Source organism: Panulirus ornatus, chromosome 65 (assembly GCF_036320965.1).
Source record: "Panulirus ornatus isolate Po-2019 chromosome 65, ASM3632096v1, whole genome shotgun sequence".
Taxonomy (NCBI): domain Eukaryota; kingdom Metazoa; phylum Arthropoda; class Malacostraca; order Decapoda; family Palinuridae; genus Panulirus; species Panulirus ornatus.
The window spans coordinates 6,891,759-6,908,202 of NC_092288.1; the positions used below are offsets into that span (position 1 = coordinate 6,891,759).

At 34.7% G+C, this 16,444-nt stretch overlaps 1 protein-coding gene and 1 long non-coding RNA gene across 3 annotated transcripts in view; one reads left to right on the forward strand and one right to left on the reverse strand.

Moving 5' to 3' along the window:
* The window catches only part of hook (hook microtubule tethering protein), a 110,496-nt gene extending 98,383 nt beyond the window's left edge, over positions 1-12,113 (forward strand). The window contains exons 14-18 of one of the 2 annotated variants that reach the window (XM_071658087.1): positions 406-611; positions 2,301-2,372; positions 2,994-3,121; positions 6,513-6,570; positions 8,035-12,113. In XM_071658087.1, coding sequence (XP_071514188.1) covers positions 406-611; positions 2,301-2,372; positions 2,994-3,121; positions 6,513-6,528 — 422 coding nt within the window. In that variant the 3' untranslated portion in view covers positions 6,529-6,570; positions 8,035-12,113. The remainder of the gene's footprint in view (positions 1-405; positions 612-2,300; positions 2,373-2,993; positions 3,122-6,512; positions 6,571-8,034) is intronic. The other variant, XM_071658086.1, reaches the window with a different exon arrangement.
* The window catches only part of LOC139746653 (uncharacterized), a 57,948-nt gene continuing 52,567 nt past the window's right edge, over positions 11,064-16,444 (reverse strand). Inside the window, exon 2 of the long non-coding RNA XR_011712186.1 lies at positions 11,064-12,936. This is a non-coding gene — a long non-coding RNA (uncharacterized lncRNA). The remainder of the gene's footprint in view (positions 12,937-16,444) is intronic.

Sequence of the window (16,444 nt, forward strand, 5' to 3'; positions counted from 1 at the left end):
TCATTTCGGTCTTCAAAGTTATGTTGGTATATTTTTCCCAGCTTTGGTTTCTATATGCGTCAGGGCTTGCAAGTTACAGTAGAGAATGGTGTCTTTTTTTTTTTGTGTTATTGTAAGCACAGAATTATTGTGAACTCAACTGTGAAGACTTAGCATACAGTGAGGAATAGAGACATGTTTTTATTGAAAATTACTTCTTTTTATATAACAGTGAATAAGTAAAGGGGTTAATTCATCCACTATGATTTGTGGGTTTCTTTTATAGTACTATATGAATGTTTGATATGAATATTTCATTTTAAGATTATGTTGATTATTACTCATATGTTTGGATGTTAAAAGCATTTTAAAGAAGGTATGTCGAATTAACATTAATTTGTTTCCTTAATGATGCTGTTATTTTAGGTGAAAAAGTAGTGTCACTGGAAGAGAGTCTGTCTAAGAAGGAATGTGAAATGGCTGCCATGGAAGAACGATACAAAAAATACCTAGGCAAAGCCAAATCAGTTATCAGGACACTTGATCCAAAGCATCACCCAGCTCTTGTTCCTGATGTGTCTAATCTTCGATCAACCATCCATGAAAAAGAAAGGATTATTGAAAATCTAGAGGTACTGTATTGTGAAAAGAGGAACAGTTTTAGAATGTGATTTTCATATGGTAAACGTGGACCTTAAAGTTCTTAAGAAAGATTTTGTAATGATGACTGGGATTGAGCAAATTGGAGAAATTTGGTATGCTGAGGGCAGCATGCAATCAGCAGGCTGTGACAGGGCATATGAAATGGTCCAGAGAAACCATGGAAAGGTCTGTGGGGTTTAATTATGGATAAGGGTTGTGGTTTCATTGCATTGTATATGACAGATAGAGTGGATGTGAGTGAATAAGGCCACTTCTTGTCAACTCTTAGCATTACCTTGCAATGCAGGACATGGCTAACAAGTATGAAAAAATTCTTAATTTATTAGCCAACTATATATCACTGTGTGATATGTTCTATAAGGATTATTATTGTCAGATAGAAAAACTATATATTTCAGGTTTGAACTAGTAACACAAAAGGTATTTAGGTACTTTTATTTTGTGCAGGATAATGAACACTTTCTGGGAACCAGCAAGAAAGCTGTTTGTGCAATGAAAGGGTTAGATCTTTAGAAAAGGTGTACATACCTTTGATATCTTCTAATATCAGAACCTGAATACTGTACCTGGTTCATACTGCACAGAGAACAGTAAAGAAAAGATCTTGATTATGAATCATTCATATCAGTAAAGACGTAGTGCTTGCCTCCTAGGTGGCTGGTGATTGAGTTTGTTAGGGATTACTTCTTTTGTTTCTACAGAAATTAAGTAATCTGTATATCTGGCCTTCTGTCATCTCACGTGACCCTAAAAATGCTTCTCTTAAGATGTAGCTCTCATGTACCCTAAGAATTGGACTTGTCAGATTTCAAGCAATCCAAGACAGCTAACTTATTTTCAAGTTTCTTTTGTTCCCTCTGTATACTAATGGGAAATGATGGGTTCTGACTTCTCTTAAGAATAAGGTAGTCTTTAAAACTGCAAAATGAGTTTCTGAACTGCAGGTGTTGCATGAGAAATGTTTAGAAGGAGGTATGTATGCAGTTTATGCAAATGTTCTAGCTGTTCCCAGAGATTTTTCATTTTCTGCCATTATATAAGGGAGAAAGAATACTTCCCACATATTTCCTGGGTGTTGTAGAATATAACTAAAAGGGGTGGGAGTAGGGGGCTGGAAATCCTCCCCTCCTGTTTTACTTTTCCAAAGGAAGAAAATGAGAAGGGGGCCAAGTGAGGATTTTTCCTCCACAGCTCAGTTACCTGTTCATGATGCTACCTCGCTAAAGTGGGATATTGCAAATATGTCTGAAAAAAAGAAATCTATTCAGGTAATGCTGATAAAGTTTATGTATAGATTACATTGACTAGGAAAGATTAAAAGTAAAATTACATTCATTCCTTCATTGTAAAAGATTTCATTCTGTAATGGGAATTTTTTTCATACAACTAGAAATGAGTCTCATGCATGAAGGCACGTGGAAAGGTAACTTATTTGTGTAGTTAAAGAGTTATACTGTCATTATATACTGGTAAAAAAGATGCTCATGAAAGGAAGACAGAGGACCATCCATGTACCTTTCTTTTTGTATTAAATTCATCTTGATAAAGATGTAGATTTTTTTGATTGAGGAAACAATGACTAGGATCAATATTTATCTCACTGTATGTACAGATGTTAGTGACTGCATGCGTAGAAATGTGATATTTTCTTGTTTCAGCGTGAGACAGAGAAAACAAAGATGATACGTGATATGGAAGAAAAACTTATAACCACTGCTTTCTATAATCTTGTAAGTTATTCCAAAAAGTTTACATGGTTCTTTATTTGTCATTCTTTGTGCGAGAATTGGTACAGAATTGCCTTTTCTAGTTTGTTGATTGCTATTTTTTGTATACTGTAACATTATGTGTCTCATTGGACAGATAATGTAACCCTAATTCCATGTAGTGGTACTGAAGAGTATAATGATCCCTAAGTTTACCAGTTTCATAATTGAGTATACTTGAATTTTTTTACCGTTTTTTCTTTGCAAACAAGAAAAGTAGCACAATGTCTTGTGCATGGTGACATTACATGTGGTGTGGTGCAGAGTAGTTACAGTGTTCATCAACTGTTACCTCAGTCCCTGCAATTTTACTAAAGTTTGGATACATTATAAGTATTAGAGTTCAACACAGAAAACAGACTTCATCCTCTCTTTTGTTGTCTGATATCTGTAATTGGTACCTAATAAAGCAAGAGAGGCAAATATGTAAATAATAAATCTAGATTGTTTCTGAAGAATGAAATATTTATCAAAATGTATGAAACCTAACAGTTTCTATCAAAATATGATAAGTATTTATTGCAGCCTTGTATATTTGGTTGATTATGGTCAATAAAACTACTGAATAGAATTTATAATTTCCAGAGTATGCAGATGCAACGACAGATGATTAGCCAGCGCTTGTCAACCATGGACCAAGGTCACTCCTTTTTGTCTCGTCAACGACAAGCCTCCACTAGACGAGTACCCATGGGTAGCAATATGGGCAACAGGTTGGTCATGGTTTTGGTAGTATTTCATTATTCAATTTGCATTGATAAAAAAAGGATATTGGTTGAATAAGAGGCCAAACACTCTTACATGGTGCAGGCATAACACTGATCTCACCACATTAGCTCTTCAGCAACTCAGTGAATTATAAATTTGTGCCTGTGAAACATGGATCAGTGTGACTCAGGGATGTGGTTTACCTTCTCAGATGGAAAAATACCCATTCACACCTTCCTTGAGTTGGGTGAGTATGGTAATGTCCCTTGCCTAGTAGATGCTTAAAGGTCAGTGCTTTGACATGAGATATTCTAAATCAAAGGCTTTTATTTTCATCATTCTGCCTCAGCATTTACAGTTATAGAATTATATCGAAGTATAAGCTGTGGCTATATTGAATTCATTCATGATATGACATGGCTTCCACAGGACAAGTTTTATGCTGTTTTATAACTACAACACAAAATCTCTCTCTCTCTCTCTCTCTCTCTCTCTCTCTCTCTCTCTCTCTCTCTCTCTCTCTCTCTCTCTCTCTCTCTCATGATAAGTCAAATAAAAGACAGAATGAAAATACTAAAGAAAGAGATACTAGTGAAGTTAAAGTATGACTAGAAACAAAAACAAGTGAAGAAAATGAAGATACAGATGAATGACAATTTCACGTGCAGACAATGTTTGAGAGGCAGGTGCAGGGGCTTTGAGGAGTGTGAATATAATCACTCCAGAATGTGTTTGAGAACACTCCCTTTTTGACCTTTTAATGCCAGAGGGTGTTATGATCAGGAAAAATGTGAATATGTACATCCAGAAATCTGCTATAAATGACATGTATCACATACACAGATGGGGATGAATGAAGGTCCATGCATTCACAAAGCTTATCTTAAACAGACATTTGCTTTTGCTACATGAATGATCTTAAGTTTAAGAAAGAAGAAAAATTTAGATTTAAACGTCCACTAACAATGGAGTATGAGGAGAATACAAGAAATAGCAGTGGATTATGAGGAGAATACAAAAGTTGAAACTGAGAAAAGTAGGAAAGGATAAGCCATTCATCATAAAGATAGAAATATGTATACATGAAAATATGAACATAATGGAAAATATTTAATGAAAACCAAAGGAAACAGATGAAAAAATGACCTAACCCACCCACATACACATGTATGTACATAGACACCCACATATGCACATATACATACCTATACATTTCAATGTATACATTCATATACATAAATAAAATGTATATATATGCATATATGTAGAAATATGAAGGGATAGGTCTTTTTTCGTTTGCTTCCTGGCACTACCTTGCTAGCGCGGGAAACAGCTATCAAGTATTATAAATAATAGTAAATCTAATACTAACATCATCATTATTAAAAGAGTTTGTTTTGTATCACTATGAATATTCATTAGTGATCAACTAACTCAGTTTGTAATGATTATGTTGCTTCAAGATTTGCTGCCTTCATATACTAACAAAGGCATGTGATAAAACAAAATCAAGAACAGCAGCACAAATTTATATAATTGTAAACATTTACACACATCTTACTACAGTTTTTACACCCTAATTAATTATTTTTTCTTTTTTCTCATCTAATGTGGCCTTGATTGGAGCATGTTTTGCCCATGCTGTGTTGGTCATTGTGAAAAAAAGAAGTTTCCTCTTTAACTTTTATATATGAATAATTCTCCCATCACACTGAATAGATAAAGATTACATCATGTACCACTAAATACACATTCAGTGTATGAGGTCATGGGATGTGTACTACCACAAGTGAGGCCCATAAAGTTACTTGTGTAAGGTGATGGGAGAGTGCCTCTCTAAATTCAAAATGTATGGTATTATCTAGATAATGAGCAGGGAAGGTTGATGCACACTCCAAAACATAACACATGCCAGTAGATCTAAAAACATCCAAATATAGTCCTGGTGTGGACACCTGTTAACCCAGAATAGATTACTAATAAATATGTAAAGTTTTTCATGCAAGATATGTCCATTTTAACCAGCTTAAATAATCAGAAAAGTGCATGACAGAGTTATGGTAACAATATCCTCAAGCTGTTATGTGCTATGGCACCAGCAGAAGAATCTGTTTACTGTTTCTGTTTACTGTTTGGTGTGCAGTGTGCATGACTTTTTCCTCAAATATGTTTAATTAGATTTTGCATTACTCTGAAAAGTCTTGATTGCTTTTACAGCAGTTACCTTGATCATTTAGTAATTTCTTATTTTTTTTTTTTTTTAAACCTTTCAGCTATGGTTTTAACAGACCTTAGTTTTTTATTACTCATATCCCTGGATGCTAGTAGATTATAGTCTTTCTGTGGCAGTTCTTTGCTTTTTACTTCAGTATAACATTTTGTATCAAGAATGAACACTGGAGTGATGATTTTTATTCTAATATTTTATATTTTTTTTGTTAATTGTATTTATTGATAACCCTGTAGATGGTATGTTATGTATTTAAAAAATAATCTACATCCATCTAACAAGCAGTTGGGATAGGCAGCTTTAGCCCATACTGATCCTTATTTTGTATATAGTAGAATTTTGTTTTATCATATGAATATCAATATAGTGATTATTTGCTTTATAATTACTTATATTATGGGAATATCATGGTCATAATGATGCCCTGGAGAACATAGTTTGATGTAGAAGAAATGAGTTGCCCAAGGTTAATTGCTGTGATATACTTATTCAGAGAGTCTCTTCATTGTATCAGAAAATCCTGTTCTCATATTAGAAAATTATACTTTAAGTAAATGGAAATGACATAATCAGGTCTACTTAATTCATTATGAGTAGACAGTAAACATTCAGATAATTAGACTGTTTATGGTACTCACTATCTGGTTAATTGAAACACTGTATATCTTAAAAATACTATCTGTTAAGGAAACGTGTTGAATTCAGTAAATAATGATTATTAAAATAAATCTTCATGTATTAAAGAGGAATGAAATAAAGTTCTCAGTCTTCAAGGATTGCTAGAACAGGCCATGAGGAGTACCTAAACGTAAGTACTGCCTCAACCTATTCCTCTGAAAAAATGGATTACATCCGTAGTTTGTTTGGCGTTCACCACATATCTAAATATCATTTAGGAAAGGATAGAGTAGACAAAGCTGTTTAAAATCAAAGTCTGCTTTACTGTGGAGTTATTGTGTATGTTAGTTTGGATGTGAAGCATAGCATGTTTTGATAACATTTCAGTAATTGCTTTGTTTTATCTCAACAAAAGGTTTTGGCAAATACTTTCTTTCTGAATTGTAGTGCAGATTGAATTAATTGTAAATATGTCTAACTGTTTGTTCAGATTATATTAGTTTCATACCTTTACCATGATATTAACCATCATTCTGTGTATGTTTCAGTGAATTTTATGACTAGTAGTGGCATCGATAGTGTGGTTTCTGCCTCATCCCCTGCATGGTTAGTACCTTGTGCTTAGCGCTAAGCTTGAGTGTAAATTGTTTATTGTGAATTTGTCTAAATATGCATTGAATGCATGCAATTTATTTGTTCATGCTTTTGTGTGATTTCTACATTATTTTTGTGTAATGAGAAAAGAGTTTTACTCTTGTGATGCCCCATCTGTGGATATGCATGTGTATGTGTGTTTTAAGAGGATCCTTGTAATCACATACAGATATGTAGTTATGTGGAGAAAGCTCTGCACTTGTGGAACACCATATCTTAAAACTTCCTCCACTACTGTACTGTAATTTTTTATTTGTATTATTTGCATTCACAGTTTCACTCTTTTTTAATTATCCACAACTGTTTTGTTGTAGAAATACTTCTTCACATGATTAATGTATTTCTTACTTTGTTTTTGTAATATGTTCTTACTAAACTTCTCATAACTTTAAAGTACTATTCATTGTTGATGTGCCAAGCACCCATCTCTGTTCATCCATATTGGACTTTATTAGGACCCCAGTCAAATAATCCTTATATTACATTCTTAGGCTGTCTTTGGGTTATGTTTGAATGAACTTTTTTCCATTGTTTTATTTATATTCCTTTGTAGGTCAGTTTTTGAAAAATTTGTACAGTGATTGTAAATGAGTCAGTGACAGTCCGCTTATCTATCTACTGTCAATTTGATTGTGAAACCTGAACGTTATGGTAATGTCTTTCTTGTTATAAGATAGTACCTTTTGTTGTCATCAGGCCTCCACTGTACAATTTGTACACTCTTCAAGTGGCATGACTAAACCAGTGATGCATAGTATAACTTTTGTCTCATGTATGTTGTAAATATTTTACTGAACTCTTCCTCATCCATGTACTTAAACTGTAGTTTTGGTATTAATTTTCTGAGAATTGCATGTGTGAGCCTGGCAAGAGGACAGAGAGATGAATGATAGAGAAATTAGGTTTTATGAAATGAGTGACTGATAATTGAAAGACTAAGTAACTAAGTGTGGTGAACATGTAGACACAGTGGATATGGAAGTATTTATTAAAGTGAGCTTAATACAAGCAAATTAGAGTGAATATCATGGAAGATTAAAAGTAAGTTAAAAAACACAGGATGAGTTAAGCATCCAAGAAGGATGTCATAATGGAAGGTTTTCTTTATCTCATTCTTCAGTTCAACAGGATTCATGAAAATGATTTACATTGTCTAAGACTGAAAATATATCAACAACAAATCTTTGCTTTAGGCATATGTAAGACATGCATGCATTATATAACAGCAAGCAGTTGATTATATATTCATTTCCATCTTTCTAAAATGAAGTGAACAGGTAAACCCATATGTACATTTTCAGACTCATACTTCACACACTTGCTTAAACCAGCTTCTTTCATCATGTAATAATGATGGTTTGCAGATGTTTATGCTTGATCTTCATGTTTTCTCATTTATCACCTTTTCACCCCCAGGCATACTCCGTCCAGCAGTCAGTTTGAAGAGATGAAGATCAGCTGACTTTCACTTATATAGGATAGGCTATATACACTTACAACTTGTTTGAAAATATAAGACCTGAATACGAACTTAACAGCGATTTGTGTAGTAGAAGTTATTATCACTCCCAACTGTATCATATGATATTTCTGATACTGTGCAAGAATTTTCTTATTTGAAATTTAGAAATGATAACATGAACAGACAACAGCTTGATTTTGATCCTAATTAAAGATGGATTATCAGCATCAATTGATATAATGCTATTTTCATTCTTTATTTTGACTTGATCACAGTATATGGATAGTCACGTTTTATGCATGTATATCTATTTTTAGGGACAGCAGAGAAAGAAAATTTCCCTCATACCACCTGCATGTGGGGTGGGAAGGGGGGCAAACAACCTCTCCGTCTTGTATTGTAACTTCTGATATTAGAGACAGATGAAGGAACCAGGCAAGGATTTTTCCTTCAAAGTTCAATTGTCCCTTACTCACATTACTTTACCTGGGCGGTCAGGGCAACAAGGTATAAAGAAAAAGGGGGAATGTTTGAAGGTATAGTAGTCACAGTGGTGTATAGATGCAAGGATGAGCTATATATGAGCATGTACGTATGAAGTTGAATGTATGAGGACAGTGCATGGTGTCAAGTTGATAGAGTGAAAAAATTTTAGGGTAAGAGAAAGATGTGGTATTAAGAGTATGGATGAGAAAATTGAAGAGGATTTGCTGAAATGGTTTGGACATATAGAGAGAATGAGTGAGGAGTGGTTGACAAAAATGATTTATGTGTCAGGACCAGAGGGACAAGAAGGATGAGATCATATTGGAGTGCATAGAGCCTGAACATGCAGGAGGGTGTAAGGTGTTTTTACTGGCTTCCACCTACATGAGGTTACACCTCATACGAAAAGTCACCTTTGGTGGGGCTTTATCATTAGGAGTACAGTCTCATCAAAGAACTTCTCTTGTCTGGAAAAAGGTCTTGGCATAATTATGGAGAAAAATAAGAATATCCCACGGATTCCCTGCGTGTCGTAGAAGGCAACTAAAAGGGAAGGGAGCAGGGGGCTGAAAATCCTTCCCTCTCGCTTTTTTTTTTTTTTTTTTTCCAAAAGAAGGAACAGAGAAGGGGGTCAGGTGAGGATATTCCCTCAAAGGCCCAGTCCTCTGTTCTGAACGCTACCTCGCTAATGTGGGAAATGGCGAATAGTGTGAAAGAAAGAAGAAAGAATATATATATATATATATATATTTATTTATTTATGTATATATAATTATTCTAGGACCAACTTTTGTGAAAGAGTCCTGGTGTTACCCCGGACCTTTGCAAGGCTCCTGCAGTTCAAGACTGTGCTGCTTCCAGTAGTAAGAAAATGTTGATTCCCTTGGAGTGAAAATTTGTTTGACAGAACTGTACTTCCACACAGCCACACTAAAGATGACTTTTCACTCACAGTGTAACATCTTGCAAGCAGAGCCCAATAACACCTTAGTTTTTATCAATGTGTATTGAAATGGTTTGGTCACATGGAGAGAATGAGTGAGGAAAGATTGACAAAGAGGATATATGTTTCAGAGGTGGAGGGAATGAGGAGAAGTGGGAGACCAAATTGGAGGTGGAAAGATGGAGTGAAAAAGATTTTGAGTGATCAGGGCCTGAACATGCAGGAGGGTGAAAGGCGTGCAAGGAATAGAGTGAATTGGAACAATGTGGTATACCAGGGTCAACGTGCTGTCATTGGATTGAACCAGGGCATGTGAAGCGTCTGGGGTAAACCATGGAAAGTTCTGTGGGGCCTGGATGTGGAAAGGGAACTGTGGTTTCAGTGCATTATACATGACAGCTACAGACTGAGTGTGAACGAATGTGGCCTTTGTTATCTTTTCCTGGCACTACCTCACGCACATGTGGGGGGAGGAGTTTGTTATTTCATGTGTGGCGGTGTGGTGAAGGGAATGAATAAGGGCAGACTATGAATTATGTACATGTGTATATATGTTTATGTCTGTATGTGTATATATATGTATACGTTGAGATGTATAGGTATGTATATGTGCGTATGTGGGTGGGTTGGGCCATTCTTTCATCTGTTTCCTTGCGCTACCTCGCTAACGCAGAAGACAGCGACAAAGTATGATAAAAAAAATATATATATATATATATATATATTATACTTAATCGCCATCTCCCGCGTCAGCAAGGTATTGCAAGGAAACATACAAAAGAATAGCCCAACCTACCCACATACACATGTACATACATAAATGCCCACACATGTACATATACATACCTATACATTTCAACATATACATACACAGGCATATACATATATACACATGTACATATTCATACTTGCTGCCTTCATCCATTCCCATTGCCACCCCGCCACACATGAAATAGCACACACACACACACACACACCGCAAGGTAGCGCTAGGAAAAGACAAAAAAGGCCACCTATATGCACGTGCATATTCATACTTGCTTGCCACTGTCCATTCCCAGTGCCTCTCCACCCCACAGGAAACAGCACAAATGCATAAAAGAAAAGAAAGAAATGATAACATACATTCTCCCCTTCTCCCCTACATCTGATCACTTCTCAGTGTCTGCAAGTTAGTGCCAGGAAATTGATGAAGAAAGGCCACATGAGCTGTCATGTGTAATGCATCAAAACCACAGCTCCCTATCCACACACCTTTCCATGGTTTACCCCAGACGTTTCACATACCCTGGTTCCGTCCATTGACAGCAGGTTGACCCCAATATACCACAAAGTTCCAATTCACTCTATTCCATGCACACCTTTCACCCTCAAGCATGTTCAGGCCCTGATCACTTGAAATCTTCTTCACTCCATCAGTTGTTTCTGAGCTTATGGCATTTTGTTTTCATGTATTTTATGAAACAAATATTGCATGGTTTTTAGTAAAGCAAGAAATTCCTCTTTTTTTACTATATACTATATGTTTTTAGTTATACTGATAAGTCTTACAGCCATGATATCAAATAGACCTTACAACCTTGTTTAAAGAACCATCTTTGTAACCTCATTAAAAGTAAGTCATTGCAGTTTATCTCATAATCATTGTATTTTGAAGTATATAAATACATCACCTTTTAGATATGCACTGTATGGTGTTGGTATTTAGACAAATTTAAAAAAATCATATATAACCAAGCACAACATTTGCAACAATTTCAAAACTTTCATATTCTTATTAAGTTTGCTGTAGCAGGTTAAGTGATATTGAATATCTCACGTTCTGTTTTATTAGTATGATCAAATGTAATGAAGTATACTATGGATTTCTACACCCCATTAAAGGAGGAATAATGAAGTTAACAAAGATTAAAAATAGCACAGTGATAAAGATCCATTCAGATGTGCATTATAAACCTTTTTCCAACTTTGATATGATAGAAAGCAAATAGCTGCTCTGTATAACAGATAAGAGGTTCAGATTTCTTTTTGATAAAGGGTATTCCAACCATTTTTCAATTCATTTTTTTAAGCACAAACTAAGAAGGACTCAGTATTCAGATGACACACAGTTATTAAACTTTTCAAGATTTATCCTTTGAATGATTTAAAAAGTAGCTTGAAAAATTATTTGAAGCTATTTTAGAATTAGCTTCCCTCAGAAGAATAAAATTGGACAGTTAGCATTTGATGGTATAATCCACATTAGAACTAGCCCTTAATTTGTTATGTATTATGATATTGCTTTATTTACTTAGGTTAGTTACAAAGGTAGATGACATTAGGTATTCATGGAGAATATGAGCAGCCATAGCTGCTACATGGTCATTGCCAGCCTTCATATTTTAAGTCTAAAGCTAGAGAGCTGTACAAATTTTTTATTTTAGTCATTAATTATTGCAATGTTATTTTACAATAGGTTATCTTGTCTCAACTGGGTGGTTTTAAGCTTCATTTGTTATAAAACTACACCTGCTAAAGTTTTATTTGGTTTCTCTAAAAGTCTTGTAAGTGGTTTTGTGGGGGACATAATGTAAGTGCTTTAATAAAGTACCACGGCTTCAAGGGTGTTATTTACCTTTTCCTTCAAATTATTATGAGAGGACAACATTATAGCAGTGCAGCAAATGTGTTAGTGAAGTAACATAGTTCACTGTAATAGCATACAAAAGATAAAAAGTAATTTGAAGAGAATTATGAAACCCAAACATTGTTGACACCAAAAAAGAAGAGATTTACTTCGAAGAAATTTAAGTTATTATAGACGAGAGGCCTGCATGAACTGAGTGTAAATAAAAGCATATAAAAAAGGGATCAATGATCGAAAGAGATGTGAAGAATGAGTGTAAATAATTGTATATAATTAAGGTACCAAAACAGCCAGCAAACCATCACATCCCTCCAAAAAAATGACAGCATATATCTGTATTCTCAAGTACTGTATTCCACTTCTTAACTGTACTTCCCTCTGCCTACATCCACTGTTTTCACCTCCTAAACACTCAATAAGAAAAAGAATAGGAAATTTAATATAATGATTTAAGGGAAACCAGCTTGTAAGATAAAGGCGAATGGTATGGCAATATAATGATGAGAGCTTTTCACCCTAGTGATGCTACATTTGCTAAGCAAATTCTTTTCCTACCATAAGTTTAATTTAACACATAAACTATATTGACTGGCTATAGGTGGAAACCCAAACAAAGAATGAGTCACTGAAGGAGCCTGGAGACCTCAGTATCCCTCCAGTGATCTTAGTGGACAGCTGTGCACCTTCTCTCAGGACTCACTGCATTGGAGCATGTCAGAGGTGCCCAGTACACCCCATCCAGTCCCGTGTGCCCACCTTTTGGGTCATGCTGTACCTCTGCCTCCCATACCAGTATTTCTGTGAAAATAAGGAGAGTGTATTGGTTAAGTTTATCAAATTAAGAAAATTTCTTATTTTAGCTTTTGTAAAGTGGCATTGTACACTGCTAGCAAGAGTGAGGAGGATGCATTTAAGTGAACAGAAGTTGACCCTATAAAGGACAAGCAAGATCGAATGTAAGTTCTGATATGTTTATATGGTTAGAAGCAGTGATTACATAACCAGTGTGTATCCCTTTGATGACTGGGATTGTGGGGTCTTCATTCATGTGAAAAAATTATGGTTTGATATCTTTGTGCTCCTTTTAATAAATAAAAAAGAAATATATATATTTGCTATCCTTTGCACATATGGGGGAGCAAAATAATACTTTGTAAACTGAAAGAATTAAGAAGGTAACAAGTGGATTTTGTGGAATGATAGATTACTATGGGACAGATCTTAATCTTGAGATATTTAGATGAAAAGATACTGAAGCACTAGAATATACCACAATATTTATTGGCTCATTGTTAATTGTAATTGTTAATATCTTTTTATGTTGCTGTGTTTTATTTGTTTTAATCTCTATCTAAATCATACATTCTGGGTTCAATTATTGTACAATGTACCCCAGCTTAGCAAGATCATGCTGTTCATCCAATTAGTGCTTCTGCTATAGAGAAATGTTTCAGTCAAAACTTTAAAGTTTAGTCACTGCCACTCAAACTTTTTTCTTCCTACTTCATCACACATCTACAAATATCAGCATACATTACCTCTGAAACCTTGTGCTATTTTTCAGTAACACACTAACATTGGCATTGGTATACATGACTTCTTTTATCATACTATCAATGCTTAGATAAACAAGGTACACAGGAATCATTGCATCCTCTATATAGGAATCATTGCATTGTAGTATCAATACTTTAACCTTTTTCTTGCATAATCCGTCTGTTATGTTAGCTTTTTTTTTTTTTTTTTTTTTTCTTCCTATACTGCATGTCCAAAAAATGTTACACAAAGCACCTCTATACCCAATCTCAATCAGAGAAATCATGGGTCTGGCCAGCAGCAGCAGCAGCAGACTTCTTTACAGCCACACTGTCCTGACAGAGGTCAGTCATCATGATGAATGTGAAGTTATCAACACACTACTAGTATATGAATAAAGAAAGCAATCAACACCATAGTAAAGCACAGTATGAGCCTATTTTTCCCCTTCCCTAACCTAGGGATAATCATTTATCATTATCTGAGTTGTACTTATGTAAAATCTTGGGGAAGGCTAGCAAGGAAAGATAGTATTCAATAACTAGGTTCATTCAACCATGATGAGTTGTCTCTATGTACATTATTAATTCATTGGTTGTCATGTTGTTTAAGAAAGTTTCAGAAAGTGATTTTTTTTGTTTCATGCAAGGAATTTTTCTCAATGGGAAATTCTTGTCTGTAGTTAGCTGATGGATTCTCATGTCCAACTAGAGGCATACCCTTAGTGTCTCTATTCACTCTTTGCACTTAACATGAGTGTTCCAACTTTTATCCCTTGCACATGCACTCCTGCTTTGCAAAGGTAGAAATGAGATGTACATACTACTGTTTTCAATTATTAGTATGTGACTTACTGATGTTCTGACCCAAAGAATCATGTCAGTTTCAAGAACTATTATGTCGTCTTTGTGTTAGGTATTCTCCAGCTACTGTCTTGGACATGATGTTGACCATTTATTGGTCATGAGGTATTTTGCCAGATATTTTGTATACTGCAACCATTCAACATCAAAAATCACACCTCATTTAGATCTTGTTCTTGATCTTTGCAAATGACTAACGATTGGATGCCCTTTAAGGTTTTAGTTCATCAAAAAAGTTTGTTTATGGTTCTGGGAAATCAGGTATAAAGTATGATGTTTCCTCGTTAGGTTCCTCCTAGAGCCTGAACTTAACCACTTTAAAAGCAGTTGTTGACTCTACCACCTGGGATAGTTCTTCTTCTGACTGCATGAGGTTCATCTTTCCTGCATCTCTTTGTCCTCTGCATTTTTGAATTAGTAAAAAATGTCTTTAGTATATACAAATGAGTTTGAGCATTCAATCCCAATGCACACAACCATGGCCATAAAAGGAAAATGAACTAAAGTCAGGAGAAAAGTTAAACAAGTGCCATTGTGCAGATTGGTCTTGTATGATCATACAATTATCTTGAACAAAGGTGTTCAAGATTTTTCAATTGGTTTATTTAATTTGACAATGATGGTCTTAATGAGATCTGGTTCCTTTTGAAAGTGCTTGTTTTGATAGAGTCAATATTTATTGGTTGTTATGTCTATACTAAGCTGTGGTAGTTCATTTATTCTATTTTCATTTGAGTGCCAATAAATGAAGTACATGCTTTATAAACAGACAAGTGCTGCCAAAGAAGAAAACAAAAAGATCGTTGAAGACTCTAAGATAAGGTAATTACTGGTAACTGGTTCGGTATTTTGTGGAAAAGAGAAAAGACAGTAACTGGTTTTGTATCCTCTGAAAATGAGTCAATAGTAGCTGGGTATGGATTTAAATAATAAGTTACTGTTTCCTTGTTGTGGATTCTCAGATTTCACTGATTAAGGCCATCTTTCTTACACTGCCATTTTGAAGCAGTAAATGATCAACATTTTATTATTGCACTGTAGAAGAGTTTGAGTGCACCATTGTGTTCTCCAATTCGGGGTACACCGGAATATATTTAGTAATGGTATTTTACTATGCATATCCAGACATGATATTTACAAGATCTATTTTAATAATTTTGCAGTTTTGAAATCAGGTGGTTATTTTTTTCTTTTGAAGCTAGACTTTTGTAAGTAGGCAGCATTAACCTTCTTAATGTTATATGTTAGATTTGACATGCCAATTTATTCTTTATTGCTTGTTTCTTGATAAAGAAAAAGAAAAACCCGGTCCCTTTTTCTGTAATTACGTCTTCAAATGAATTGATTACATTTCTAAGTTTTTACTATAATTGGTTTACGAAGGCACACCTGCAATAAATGTAAAAAGCAACTAAAATGTGACTAATGGTAACCTTAGATGAGCGACAAATCACCACGCAACTACAAATATTTTTTTGAAATATAAGAAAATAGAAATTTCTTTCCTGGTAAATATGAAAGGTAATTCTTTCATCAGATGATCAAACTCTGAAATTTAAATGTTAATATTTTCATGTTCATGAAGCTGTGTCGAGATTATTCACAAGATGGTGTTTGACTGTGAGGTTACTAACTCAAAATACCGATTCCGTATTTCTTAGTGTAAGTAGGTCAAAGTCGTATATTCATAAAGTGTAAGTTAAACTCGTATTTCCTATTGTGTAAGTAGGTCAAAGTAGAACTGCATGTATTTGGACTATTAGAACACAATAATAAGTCCCTCACAGCGCACTTGGGAAATGTTTTTAGCCAGTTACTGATTCGAAACATCAGTTCGAGATGGGATTGATCAGTGAACTTTTAGAATCTCCAGATCCATGAACCAACTTCTTGATTTGCAAGAAGAG